Source organism: Crocodylus porosus, unplaced genomic scaffold (assembly GCF_001723895.1).
Source record: "Crocodylus porosus isolate Cpor-Errol unplaced genomic scaffold, CroPor_comp1, whole genome shotgun sequence".
Lineage (NCBI taxonomy): Eukaryota > Metazoa > Chordata > Crocodylia > Crocodylidae > Crocodylus > Crocodylus porosus.
The window spans coordinates 227,255,023-227,267,967 of record NW_017728886.1 but is presented as its reverse complement, the minus strand read 5'-3'; the positions used below and the strand labels follow the sequence as shown (position 1 = coordinate 227,267,967).

General features: G+C 40.1%; 1 protein-coding gene across 1 annotated transcript in view; it reads left to right on the top strand.

Annotated features, from left to right (window-relative positions):
• The window catches only part of TMEM64 (transmembrane protein 64), a gene marked incomplete at its 5' end in the record, with an annotated part of 21,000 nt that extends 8,283 nt beyond the window's left edge, over nt 1-12,717 (top strand). The window contains 2 exons of the mRNA XM_019545021.1: nt 1,868-2,023; nt 10,196-12,717. Of these exons, the coding sequence (XP_019400566.1) occupies nt 1,868-2,023; nt 10,196-10,390 (351 nt within the window). The remainder of the gene's footprint in view (nt 1-1,867; nt 2,024-10,195) is intronic.
• Between the last annotated feature and the right edge of the window lie 228 nt (nt 12,718-12,945).

Sequence of the window (12,945 nt, the reverse complement as noted above, 5' to 3'; positions counted from 1 at the left end):
AAATTGGATGCTTATCTTGCTGGAATCCTATGACCCCAGCTGACTTCCTGCCCTTTGAGCAGGGGGCTGGACTTGATGATCTCCTGAGGTCCCTTCCAGCCCTAATGTCTATGAAATCTATGAAAGAAATACTGGGTCATGTAGACTTCAGTATCCTTGTGCACTAACCTGATTTGAATTTAATTAGTCTGTTTTCCTAAGTTGGAGTTCTCAGACTAGATCAGTTGAATTTTGCAGTCTGTGAGCTTGAAACATTTGGTTAGTAGGAACCAGGAAGAAGAAACATTTTCTCAGCGTGAAATGAGTGGTATCATTCTCAGGGACTTAATTTGACATGAGTTGGAAATCTTATTTTAGTTCTAAAAGGACTCATTTTCATATCAATATTGATACCAGTTGGCATCATGGGGTGCTGACAGATGTGGAGAAAAAACCCCAGTACTTTACTTTCAGCTTGGCATGTCCTCACACTGAGTGCAGCACATGTGCAGAAGAGGAATTGCATGAGTTTGATATGGCTCCCCAACGTCTGTATAGCTTGTGTGCTTCATCAAGGCCTTTTGGCACTTTTATCTAATAGCTGATTCAATTTGAGGAGTGAGGTCAAACTGACACAGTTTCTCTTCCGGTAAAATGCTGTGGGTTTGGGAGAGGATGCGGGGGGGGGGCAACCCCCCCCCCCCCCATCTGTTAGCACCCATTATTGACAGCTTCTGCAGAGAGGTAGCAGCTGAAGGGGCTTAGCATCTTAAACTGTTTTCTCAGTCTTTAAAAGTGGTTTTCTTTCAATCAGGGTTGAATTGCAGAAGCTAGGAGCAATGCAAAAGTATCTACTGTTGCTAGTGCTGAGTTGCTTTGTGTGGGTGAGGAGGATGGAATGAAGATTTGGTGTCTGGATGCATGTCTCTGCCCCTAAATGAAAATATTGGGTACCTGTTGTAGATCAGTTTGCTTTTATTTGTAACCCTTTCTCTCTCTTCCCTCCTCGCTCCCTCCCTTTGTTGTTGTCATGCGTAAATGCATTTTATTCCCCTTTGAACTCTTAGCTTTTACATTCCTCTGCTGTATTTCTCAACACCCCCAAATCCTGTTTGACTTAGTTTAGCTAATGTTGTGTACCTTGTCCTGTTGCAAATAGTGTGCACACTGTTTAGAGCTTTTCAAAACAACAAATCAATTCAGGAAAGAGGATGAAATAATATTTGTGTGGGGTTTTTTTTCCTGTTTCTTATCAACATTAAAAAAATATTTAGCTGCTTCCTTGCCCAATTAAAACTGTAATACAAAAAAAGTATTTCACAGGGGGATTTACAATGATTCTTATCTTTTCCTTTACAGAAATATGGTGGCTACGCTTAATGCATTTTAACTAAATTTGTTTCATTTTGATTTTGAATATGGTATACTTGTTAGTAAAGGTTTATGTTTTCTCAGTTCATTGTTGAAATGAGAAAACAAAGGCTGGTGCATACCAAAACTCACTTCATGCCTTGTTGCCTTTTTCATCTGATACTGTAGTTTCTTTCTGAGAACAAGATTCTGATAAATTGTAGTGCCATTTCTGCTGACCTCTAAGAAAGGGAGAAGGGGAAGAGAAGTAATTGCATCCTTGGTTAATTTGATTTCCACTTAAGCGTACAGCTCAGCACAAGATGAAATATGATAAAACAAGGAATAACTAGTTGATCTGCAAACCAGTCAGAATTTTAAAAGTTTGTCATACTGGATGTCTTTTATACCCAAAATAGTATAATGTAACTAATTGTAAGCTTTTGCTTATATAGCTGAGGGGGTGGTTAACCATACTAATTACACATAAAAATTATGCTGAAATGGTGCATTGCTTTTTACACCTCATTTTATTCAGATTACAGATCTGTCATTGCCCAACTATCTGATGGCTTCTTCAGTTGGACTGCTTCCTACTCAACTCCTAAATTCCTACTTGGGTACTACCTTACGTACCATGGAGGATGTGATTGCGGAACAAAGTGTTAGTGGTTATTTTATATTTAGTTTACAGGTAAGTGGTTTTTTTTTTTTTTTTTAACTATTTGGTGTATTATTTTCATAATCTTTCATCTTAAAGCCAGTTTTTATAGAACTTCCTGAAGCTAGGATGAAAACACTTACCTCTGTAAACTTTCTGTATTCTGTCGTCTGCTTGTAGGTATGCTCTTCTTTACTCTCCAGTCAAATAAGTTACCTCTAAGAGAAATTCAACAGGATGATTTTGTGTGCACGTGTATGTGTTTGTATGGGGGGGAGGAGGAAGGAGAGGCAAGTATTGTTCTTCCCTCTTTACTGAACCAACATTTTTTGTAATGCTGTGCAGTGCTATGCAATTGAAGATTCTTTCCCATGTTATGCCCCTTTTGTGTCTCTGATTTCGGAGGCAAGAAATAGGGAAAAGAGGCCAAAAGCATTGGACCTTCCACTTAGGATTTATCGCAGTACGGACATAGACCTAGAAAAGCTGGCTTATCCTTCATCAGCTCCTGCAATCTACAGTGTAATGGATGTGTTGGGAGGTGAGAGAGGAGTCTGATAGGGATGCTGTTGGCCTGTAGCTAGGCTGTGCTTATGTAATGACCCAGTAAGGACATAGTCAGTGCTCCTTGGAGCATCCTGGAGGTTGAGAACGCCTGTCTGTCTGCAGCATTCTCGCTCAGTGGGTGTGGCTATACGAAACCTTTTTACTGTGCTGTAGACTAACTTTTGGGCTGGACTCAATGATCTCTTGAGGTCCCTTCCAGCCCTAATGTCTAATGTCTATAAAGCATCACTGTTTACATGTGCGCACCATTTACTGTGCAGTAAATTAGTCTGCTTCGCAGTTAGCTACTACCTGTATATGCAGGTAGTAAACTTAAGTGCACAGTATATACTGTGCAGTAACTTAAAATGTAGCTGGTGACAGGGAGCAGAATTGCTACCAGTCAGCCCCAACACCAGGGGGCCACAAGGGATAGGGAACTTGCCTGGTCCTGTCCAGCTCCCTGCTCTCCCTGGGAGCTGGGAACCAAGCAGGGTTGGACGTGCGGCTTGTTGTGGGGGGTGGCTCCTGTCGCTGTGTGTGGCTTGTCTGGTGCTAGTCTGGTGGCTCCTGCCGCTGCTCCCACTGTTTGTCTGGGAAGGCATGGGGGAGGAGGGGTTGTTGTGTGCCCCTGCATCTGCACAGGGTGGGCTGGGCTCTTCCTGTCCCAGGCAGGTCTGGCGGGGCACACGCCCCCCATGCCCTCCTGGATGAGCAGCAGGAGCAGTGGCGAGAGCTGACAGATGAGCCATGCACAGTGGTGGGAGCTGCTGCCTCCCTGATGAGCCATGTCTGTCCTGCACCCGCCCTGGCCCCGGCCTCGGTTGGCAGCTGCAGCCTACCCTACAATGTGCAGATCCAGAGGGACACCCCCATCCCGGATGAACTGCTTGCGGTTCTGTCCTGTGCCCCTTCCCGCCCCAGCTGGTCAACGCCTGTCCCAGCTCCGTTCCCTCCCTCACTGCAGGAGCCTTGATCTGCCATCCCCCACCCGAGCCTTTCCCTCCCCTTCCACCACACCAGACTTACCAGCTGGATGCAACTTTTCAAGCTGAAGAGCTGCATGTCGGAAGTCAGATCATTATCAGCCAATAAGCCTCCTTAAATATTGGCTATTGATATTGTCCCCAAAATCTCTTTTGGTGCACCCCTAATAGCATGTGTGGACATGCCTAGTAGAGATTACATTACAGTATTCTGAGAGGATAACATGCCCCCAATTTGTTTAGTTCTTTGGAATGGTAGTTGCTATAGAAACACACAACTTGATTGGTGACCAGTTGAAATGCTGCATTTTTACCGGTAATTCTGAGTTCATAAAAAGTATAAATTACTTCAACAAATGTTTATGTAATTACTTTTTTGACCATAAATCTTGAAGGTGAGCAGTGCTGAATGAGAGTATGGTGAATTGATATTTCCATGCCAGTGACAGAGTATGTATTAAAACTTCATTTGACAGGATTAGCTGATTCTTTTAGATAGAAAAGCACTTGCAACAGTTTGCTTGCAAATATGAAGTTGCACTATAATAGCTTGTCCTGCTCAGTTTTTATCATAATACTGATATAAAAAGACAAGCTACACATTTGTTTAAACAAAGCATAATGTTTTGTGTGTGTTGCATATCGAGTTTATAATGTATGAGGTTTGCTGATTTGAACTTGTTTGTGAATATTCACAGTATTGTATTTTGAAATACAGGTTAAATCTAGAAAAATGGGAGAGCAAAAAGGTTATTTGAATAGTTTTCCTTTTACTAATGAAACTCCATTAGTGGACTAGGGCTGTGTGGGTTTTTCCCTTTTTTTTTTTCCATTAAAATTGGTAAGGGCTAAATCAGCTAGCTTCTTCATGTATATGAAGGCAGCTTCCATAGTGCAGCTGGGATGGTGCATCTGCACAGTGGGGAGGCTGCAAGTAGGAAGGGGCACAGAAGGAGCCATGTGCCCCAGGGGAACAGCATGGAGGAGGTGACGAGGGAGAAGCGGGGGATGTGTTAACTGGAGGAGACAGTCTGTTTGTTTTTCAACGCTCCCCACTTTCCCAAGCATGTGCTCCGTACTTTGCCTGGCTGTTTGGGCTTAATGAGTAATCCAGAATCTTTTAAACGCTAACACATTAAAAAACAGCACCCCGAAACTCCCCATGCCTTTCTGTAAACGTTTCTGAAATAATAAATATGATTTGCTTTCAGCTGCGACTTTGGTGAATAGACTAGCTTACAGATGGAAGTGTTTGTGGGAACAGCCAAATTGAAATGAATTTTAGAATATGCTATCCATAAATATTTAATCATATAAAATGTGATTATTGAAAAGCTTTTCCAGGTAGGAAATAGAGTGCATTTGATCAAAACTAACCAATATAACTTGAATTTTCAGCATTGCTTATGAGAAGTTTGGGAGGATTCAGACTGCACTAAACATCTGTAGACATAATTTGGTGAAAAATCTTGAATAATACATTTGGGAAAATCTTATCCTGACTTTATATACAGTGGCTAAATTTTTCCATTTTATTGTTTATCTTGTTAAACTATGTTATGAAATTATAATTTTAACAGTTTATTTTACCAGACGATAATCTGGCTGGGAAGGATCAAAAATAAATGTATCAGTGATCGTTAAATCACACACTGAGATGTTTTGGGCATTGGTCCTGCAACTTGTTGTATGCACAAGGATCCCTGCTCACATGCCCGCCTACTACAGATTGCAGGATCAGGGCCTTTTCTTGTAACTTGTCAAGATAAATGGTGTTTTGGGATTTGCAAACTCCCTTTGACTGTTTTATTGTTCCCTTAAAGCAGGGGTGGGCAAAATGTGGACTAGGTGCGGCCTGCCAGGCCATTCTGTCTGGCCTGTGGGGTCCCTGAAAAATTGAGAAAATTAATATTTATCTGCTCCTGGCTGCCTGTCATGTGGCCCTCAATGGCTTGCCAAAATTCAGTAAGTGTCCCTCTGCCAAAATAATCTTAAAGCATAATAGAGTTATACCTGGGTAGTTTATTGGGCAATGTGCTGGAATCAGTAAAGGATGTAGGTGCCTACAGGTTGGGTGCTGCAGTGCCCAACTCTTAGATACTTGACACCCGAAGTGGGATCTGAGACCTTGCATTAAGTGCTAGGTGCTATTTACAGGGGTTTATGAAAGGTTGGCAGGGCTTATCAGGGCTGCTTAGTACCACAGAACAGTGGTGGGGACAGTTGCAGCTGGACCTATGTCCTGGTGAGCAAGGAGGGTGGGGGGTGGAGCTCTGATTTTTTTTGAATGATACAAAACACAAAATCAAACAAAAATCTATAGGTATTTATAATTTACTTTATTATAGTGATTGAGGCGCTGGCAGGCTTCCAAATTGCTTTAAAATTGTAAGTATAATGTTCAGCTAAGATTGATGTATGCGTTTTATTTTAATAATGGAAAAATGAGGATTTGGTGGGGTTTGATCAGAATTTGCGATTTTTAAATTTATTTATTTATTTATTTTAAACAGAGGAAACTAGGATCTGTGGTGATCACAGAATGAAAGTGACTATCCAGCTATAAAAAAGCCAACCAACTATAAAGATAGTGCTTGAAAATTTGTAAGAACTCTATAGCTGTTTTCTGTCCAGCTTTAAGCAGGGGCCTAACTCCATGTTCTGGTGGTAGGCATGTATATGCATCCTTTGAAAGAACTGAGAATAGTTCACTCTTCTTAGAAAACATTTGTGGAGCAGAACGAGGGGCTTTAATTAGAGCTACTCTGATTTAAAGTGCCTGGAGTATCTCCTGTATCAGCATCCCCATGCTGAAAAATGGTGGCAAGGGCGCTTTAATTAAAGGTTGTCGAACAAGCTTTAGTTAAAGCACCCCTACTGCCATTTTGCAGCACAGGGATACTGATACATGAGACAGTGGAGTCTGCTAGAACACGGTAGTTACCACACTCCAGCAGACTCGATTAATCGAGCCTGCTCTGACGTGCTGTAATTACAGCGCATCAGAGCAACTTTGCTGCTGGTGTATAGGCACCCCAAGTGTAGAGGCAGCAGCTAAGGCACTGGGCAGAAAGAAATGTAAGAAGCATAGGGCTAAGAAGATAGTGTGCAACAGGCCTAGCAGGTAAGGCATTTGTGTGGAAGATGGAAACCCTGAGTTACAGTCCTTATTCCCAAGACTGTTTCTGCTTTTATTCAGTGATTGTTTGATGTAAAATTAATAGGCAGCCTTGGGAGCAGCGCTTGAAAGAGCCTTGAGAGTGACTGGCCACTGAAACGCAAAAAGTTTGTGCTGTGTTCTTTCTGATTTGAGTTTATTTGGCTTCAGCTTCCAGCCTGGCAAGGGATATAGAAAAGGAATAAAAAGGGGGTGCTACAATTCTACCTTTCTCTGTTCCATTAAAGAGACCTGTAGTACCTGGTATCTCTTTATGAAGTTACATTTGTACTGTCATTAAGTCACCTTTAAATCTTTCTTTTGGATAAGGAACTCAGTCTGTGTAACTTGAGTCTCTTGCTTTTTTCAGTCACGATGAGTTGTTATGGCAATAAGAAAAAAACATTGCCTATGAGTTAAGATTGAACCACATCCTGCTTTCTGCTACAAGGCACTGCAAAGCTAGAAGAGCTGTCCTTCAGTTGAGACTTAAGTGAAAATGTTATCATTTGTTAGAGTATATTCTGTGTTTTGTGTGTCCTTTCCAAATTCCGGCATTAGAAGTATATTTTGTCTGTGTGGAAATTGTTTTCTAGCTCTGTTGGGAAGTTCTTGATATGGGCGCAGACAGAAGTAACAGTTTTCTCTCAAGCTGGCCACAGAAAGCATTCTATAGCTGTGACTAAACACAAGTGCATGGTTGCAGACCACTTCTAAAATGACCAATCAGGTGAAAATCTGAATCCTCATTGCATGAGCACATTTCAGAACAGAGCATCTTCTGTAACCTGTGTCTGTGCTGCCTGCTAGTGTCAAGCTGTTTTCAGAATGGAAGGGGAGAAAGGGAGTGGAGGGAGTTTGGTCTAGATTTTTTTGAGGCCCTGGTTGGGGGAGGGGGTATTGGAGTCCCCCGAGGTGGCTCAAATTCACCCACCCCAGCCTCCAGCGCTGGCTGAGGAACCCCTAGAACAAGCTTTGTTTGCTCCCTTTTCTCTCCCCCATCCCACTTTGAAAACAGCACGGCCTTGCAGAGAGGAGGTTGAGTTAGATTCCACTTCCCCCCCCCCCAATCAGCAGTGAACTTCTATTTGTTCCAGGGGATCCTTGTAACTCAGAGCGCTTCCTGCAGAGCGTCCTCAGTTACAGCGGGCAGCTGCACTTCTCTCTGCACCCTACAGCAATTCATTAAACACTGGCTGTTCTAGGATTCAGTGTTTGCCACATGCTTACCTAGCTTTGGTTCTGTTTCAGTGGGCAGTTTTTCCTCTGTTATGAATACCATAGCAGGAGATCCTTAACTTAGACCAAATCTGACCCCAAATTTAGGCTGTATTCAATTTTTTAAATAGAGAGGACCAATAGGAAATTTCTCTGCTTTTTTCCCATTTTAAATCTTGGTTGAAACAGTTTCCACACCTTTTAACGTTCTGTGTATTCCCCAGGACCAAAATATTGTCACGTATGCTACTTCTGTGCACACTTCTGTTATCCTAAACAATGAAAGTGAAAAAGCAAACTGTAAAAAAAAAACCCGTTCAATTTTAATAATAGTGGTTCTGCTGCCTATCTGTAGGGGCGTGCTGCATTTTAAACAGATTGGTTTTAAGTAATTAATTCTTCCAGAGTGCCTCTTTTAGGAGGCAAAACAACCCTTATTTTAAGCTGTATTTTTGAGTTCTTTACTGCCGCCTCAGTTTTTTAAGTGTAGATTTTACTTACGAATGAATTGTTTTAAACAGGAAAAAAATGGAATATTTTTCCATATTTTTGCACTGAAGTATTCTAATGTCATTTGTTGTTAACTTAAAGAAACAGCTTGGCTGTTGTTTTATGGACGGCTGTGTTTTTTTTTTATGGCTAGAACCATAGCTGCTGCAGTAGTGGGTTCCTTATGAGATCACATAATAAATAAAGCAGACATATTTTAGGAAGCAAAATTCATTCAGCTTTAATTGTATTGATGTAATTTTTGGATTATGGGAGTATAAAACATCTCTCAAGCCATTCCAGATAACTTTGTTAAATTGAGAACATAATTGCCCTTTAAAAATAACAGTATTAAAGTGAACATAAAAAAACCCCCACCCCTCCAAAATGTGTTGAAGTCCAGGAGCTGATAGAACAATTTCTAAAGTCAACTCTAACTTAATTCAGAACTCCGAACTCCATCTACCAACATGAGAGACCAATTTTATTTGCATTCTTGGAGTAACCGTAGGCCTTGTGAACATTCAGACAGCTGGACTGCTATAAAAGCATTGCGCTCCCTATGAATTATTGATTTAAATACATTTTATTTATAAATATAGATAAATAATATAGATTAAACTCATCTGGGGTCCTGGGCCATATCAAGATTGGGGTGCTCCTTATGACCCAGATCCAACAAGGAACACGGTACGGTTGGTGTGGCCATGGTGGCAGCAAGAGGCCTGGGAGTGAGGGTGTGTAGGAGCGCAGTGACGGTCCGGGGCACTGGCAGCAAACTTAGCTCGCTGCTGACAACTGTGGCCACCAGAGTCAAAGAGTCCCAAATTCTGCAGCAGCCCTGACCCCACAACTTCTTGTAACCCAGCAGTAACTTGGCAGCCTGGATAGAGAAGCTCCGCAGGCCAGATGTGGGCCATGGGCTGTGTGTTTGATATCCTTGATGTAAATGATACACTCTTTGAGATCCTCACAATCACTTTGAAATCCTTTGGCATTGCTTTCCAAGGGATGAAGATCATCTTGGAACTGCAGATGGCAGTAGCACATCTGAAGTTGTACACGTTCTTCATAGTGTTAGTGCCTTTGCTCTTACCCATGGACTTCCCAAACAGTCTGTTCTCTTGCGGGAGCTTCGGCAGTGTGGGCAGTTTTTAGTGGCTTGATGTTTCTGGAGATTTTTCTGCAGTGGATGGACATAGAAGACAAATGCTTGTCTTCTTTTGCCCTTATCTTCAGTCCAGCATCCTTCTCTAATAGTTTGTGCATCAAACTTCCTCAGCAGAATGTTACTGACTTTTTAAAAATGTTATTCCTACCGTAGAGTTGTATGCTTCATACCTCTTTCCAAATCATGTCATTTCTGTGGGAAATTTTGTTTTGTTTCTTTGCCAAAGATTATATTGGATAGAAGAAAGTGTCTGGAGTAGTGGTTCTCAGCCTACATGTGGCTGGCCCAATCAGCACACTGCTGCAGGCCCTCGGACATGGATACACAGGAAGTAAGTTGTGTGGGTGCAGCCCACATGATGCATTGAAAGCTGCAAGTGTGGCCCACTATGGCAAATGAGTTGAGAACCACTGGTGTTAGACTTACAGTATTGCTAATCCTTAGTTCCACCTGGTTATTTGATTGGTTGCAGCTTAGTAGTAAATTTGGTAGTAAATGCCTTAACCTCCAAACATTGATCCAATGATAACTGTGTTTACTGATTAAGAGATGAAATAATTCTTTCCCTAAAGTAGCTTATAATCTTGCTTGTTTAATATACTGTTCAACTGAAAAAAACATTTTGTCTTTGTTCACAGATTGTTATAAGCATAGGCCTCATGTTTTATGTTGTTCACCGAGCTCAAGTGGAATTGAATGCAGCAATTGTAGCCTGTGAAATGGAGATGAAGACCTCTCTCGTTAAAGACAGTCATCCAAACATCAGTGGTTCCACAACGTTCTGCAACAAGAGGACAGTAGCATTTTCTGGGAATGGGGTCAATATTGTGTGATTTAAAGTATTAATAAAGTAAGGTTTTGTGAACCTAAGCTATTGCCTAGAAATGTCTATGGACAAAAAGTAGATTAAAAACATTTCTAAATGGTTACAGATTGTACTGTGGCACAGCTCAACTGACCAGTTCTTAAATTGCACAAGGGGGTGATTCTGAGCAAGGAACAAGAGATTAAGTAACTTAAAATGTAAATGCAAATTTGGCTGCACCTTTTGTCATGGCCTGTAGGCTGCACTTTAGGTTTTGTTTTGTGTTTTGCTCCTATAAACTGAGACAAATAATCAGAGGTAAATATTTTTCCTGTTTTAGCACTATTTATAAGCCTGAATAATTATATACAGTAGAACTTTATTACTGATACAGATGAATGAGGAAGAAGTATGCAGTTCAGTATACAATACTCTTGAATGTGCTTTGCTTTGGAAATATTTCCAGAAATGATACAGTGTATTATTTTGCTAATTATGGGACCATTTGGCTTCCCTCCCATTTTTTTATTTTAAAAAAGAGGACCCTATATAAATTTTTGGTTGAATGTATTTTTGTAAATCATTGAAATGTTGCAGAGCCATTCATACATATTCACACAAGCTTAAATCCTACATTGTGGGACTGAAGTGCTCTTAAATAACATGTTAAAGTTACATTGTATAATATGCAAAGTGAAAGGGAAACTGTAGAAGATGTAATAGATTGTGGTGAATAGCACTACTTGAAGGAGAATTCATGTATTGGTTTACCAACCCTTACAGATTTGCAACAAAAAGGGCTGTTCCATGGCAATCCTATTTATGAATATTTTTAAAGATTTATTTTAGGAATGGATTATGTTTTCACGTTCCATGATTCACATAATAAGGCACTCAACTAAAAGTCAAATCTCTCACTTAAACAAAAGTGTTGGGATATGAGCAGTATAGGTCTTATACTAAGGTGGCCTTCACGTTTTTTTATAGCAGTGAAGATCCTTTCTTTTTTTCCTTTTTAAACAGCTTTAAAAATTAACCTAAATCCAGTTGATATGTTTTTTGGTTTTCCTTAAAGTTTCACATTTTAAGGTTTAAACTAGTGTGTATTTAACTACCAGGAAAAATTAAATTTGAAGAAAAAACTCAAAATAATGGAAGAGGACAATGCCATTTGTGGGACTCAGGGGAACTTTAAAAACTGTACTCGAATTATTGGACAGTAGTCCTTTTATGAGTGCTGTGGATTGGTCCTCAGTGTGTTAGATGGACTGAATAACCTGATAATGCTTGTGTGTGTACGTACATTGCTTTTGCGCTGTATGCATATTTGTGTGTGTGAGTTTCATACTATAGATATGCATATAAACACTCCTCAACTGTCTCAATCAGCTACGTGGTAACTGCCACAAAAATAGTTTATTAGTTCATTTCAAAAATATATTTGTAATTATTTTGTTCTGGACTGCAAAAAACATTTATGATCTTTTAAAAAATATTTGTGTTAGAATCTAACTGGTTATGACAGTACCTCCTTTTTGTAAGGCTGTTCTTAGGATCCATGCTTTTTTGCCTGTGCTAGCTGTAGAAATCAAGAACCTTCGAAGTAGTCAGGAAGCAAAGATTTGATAGCTTTTTAACAGTCTTATAGTGAGGATGTATCATTTATATGACTTGAAACCCTTCTCCATTTTTCAGTAGTTGCAAGTCAAATTACTGTCTTTAAATATGTAAGCATCCTTTGTTAGACCCCTCTTCTTGGGTCTTATGATCTCAGGAGCTGAACTAGCAAAATGAAATAGTGAAGTTCAGAACTTCTTTTAAAGAGACAGTCGGCATGTACGTGGAGGTGTGTGTTTGCACATCTCAGCCTCCAACAATTGCGTTCCTTTTTGGTATGACAATGGAGAGAACTGGGTTACTTTTTGGTGGAGTTTGTCATCAGATAACGGTTGATCCCTTTACTAACTAAACTTTTTTTCAGTGAATAATCCCAGTAAAAGAACTGATGTGAACTTTGCTCTGTTTTGGCTGAACCAACAAAGATGTATTTGGGGAGAGGTGGGGATGTCTTTGTTTGTTTAACTTAACTAAAACTAGTATTGATTGTTCAGACACATTTCCCAAATATGTATTTTGAAGTGCTTTTTATTTCCATAACATTTTGTAACCAGAGTAACTTCACTATGTGAACACTTTTTGTAGTATGGAATTAGTTCTTACAGTTTTTTGCATTTTGCTTGATACTTGTAATACCTGTGTACAGGTTAATGGGGAAATATGCATTAAGAAGAACTTTTTCTGTATCATGCCAATCATAATTTTATACAATAAATTCACTCAATTTCTTTAAAGAAAGTATATGTAGTAAACTTTCCAAGTGGCTACAAAGGACAGTTGGATGGTGGTTGCAAAGGAAAACAACATTTGACTGTTTTGATGCATTAAGAAAGTTACTTTTATGTACTAGAAATTCAGAGGATGGAAAACCTAGCGTATTTATGACCTGAGTGAAATTGCTGGAAGTTGAGTAGCTCACAGGAAGGGAATGCTAGTTTTAAAAAATGAATTAAATAGGGCTGCACC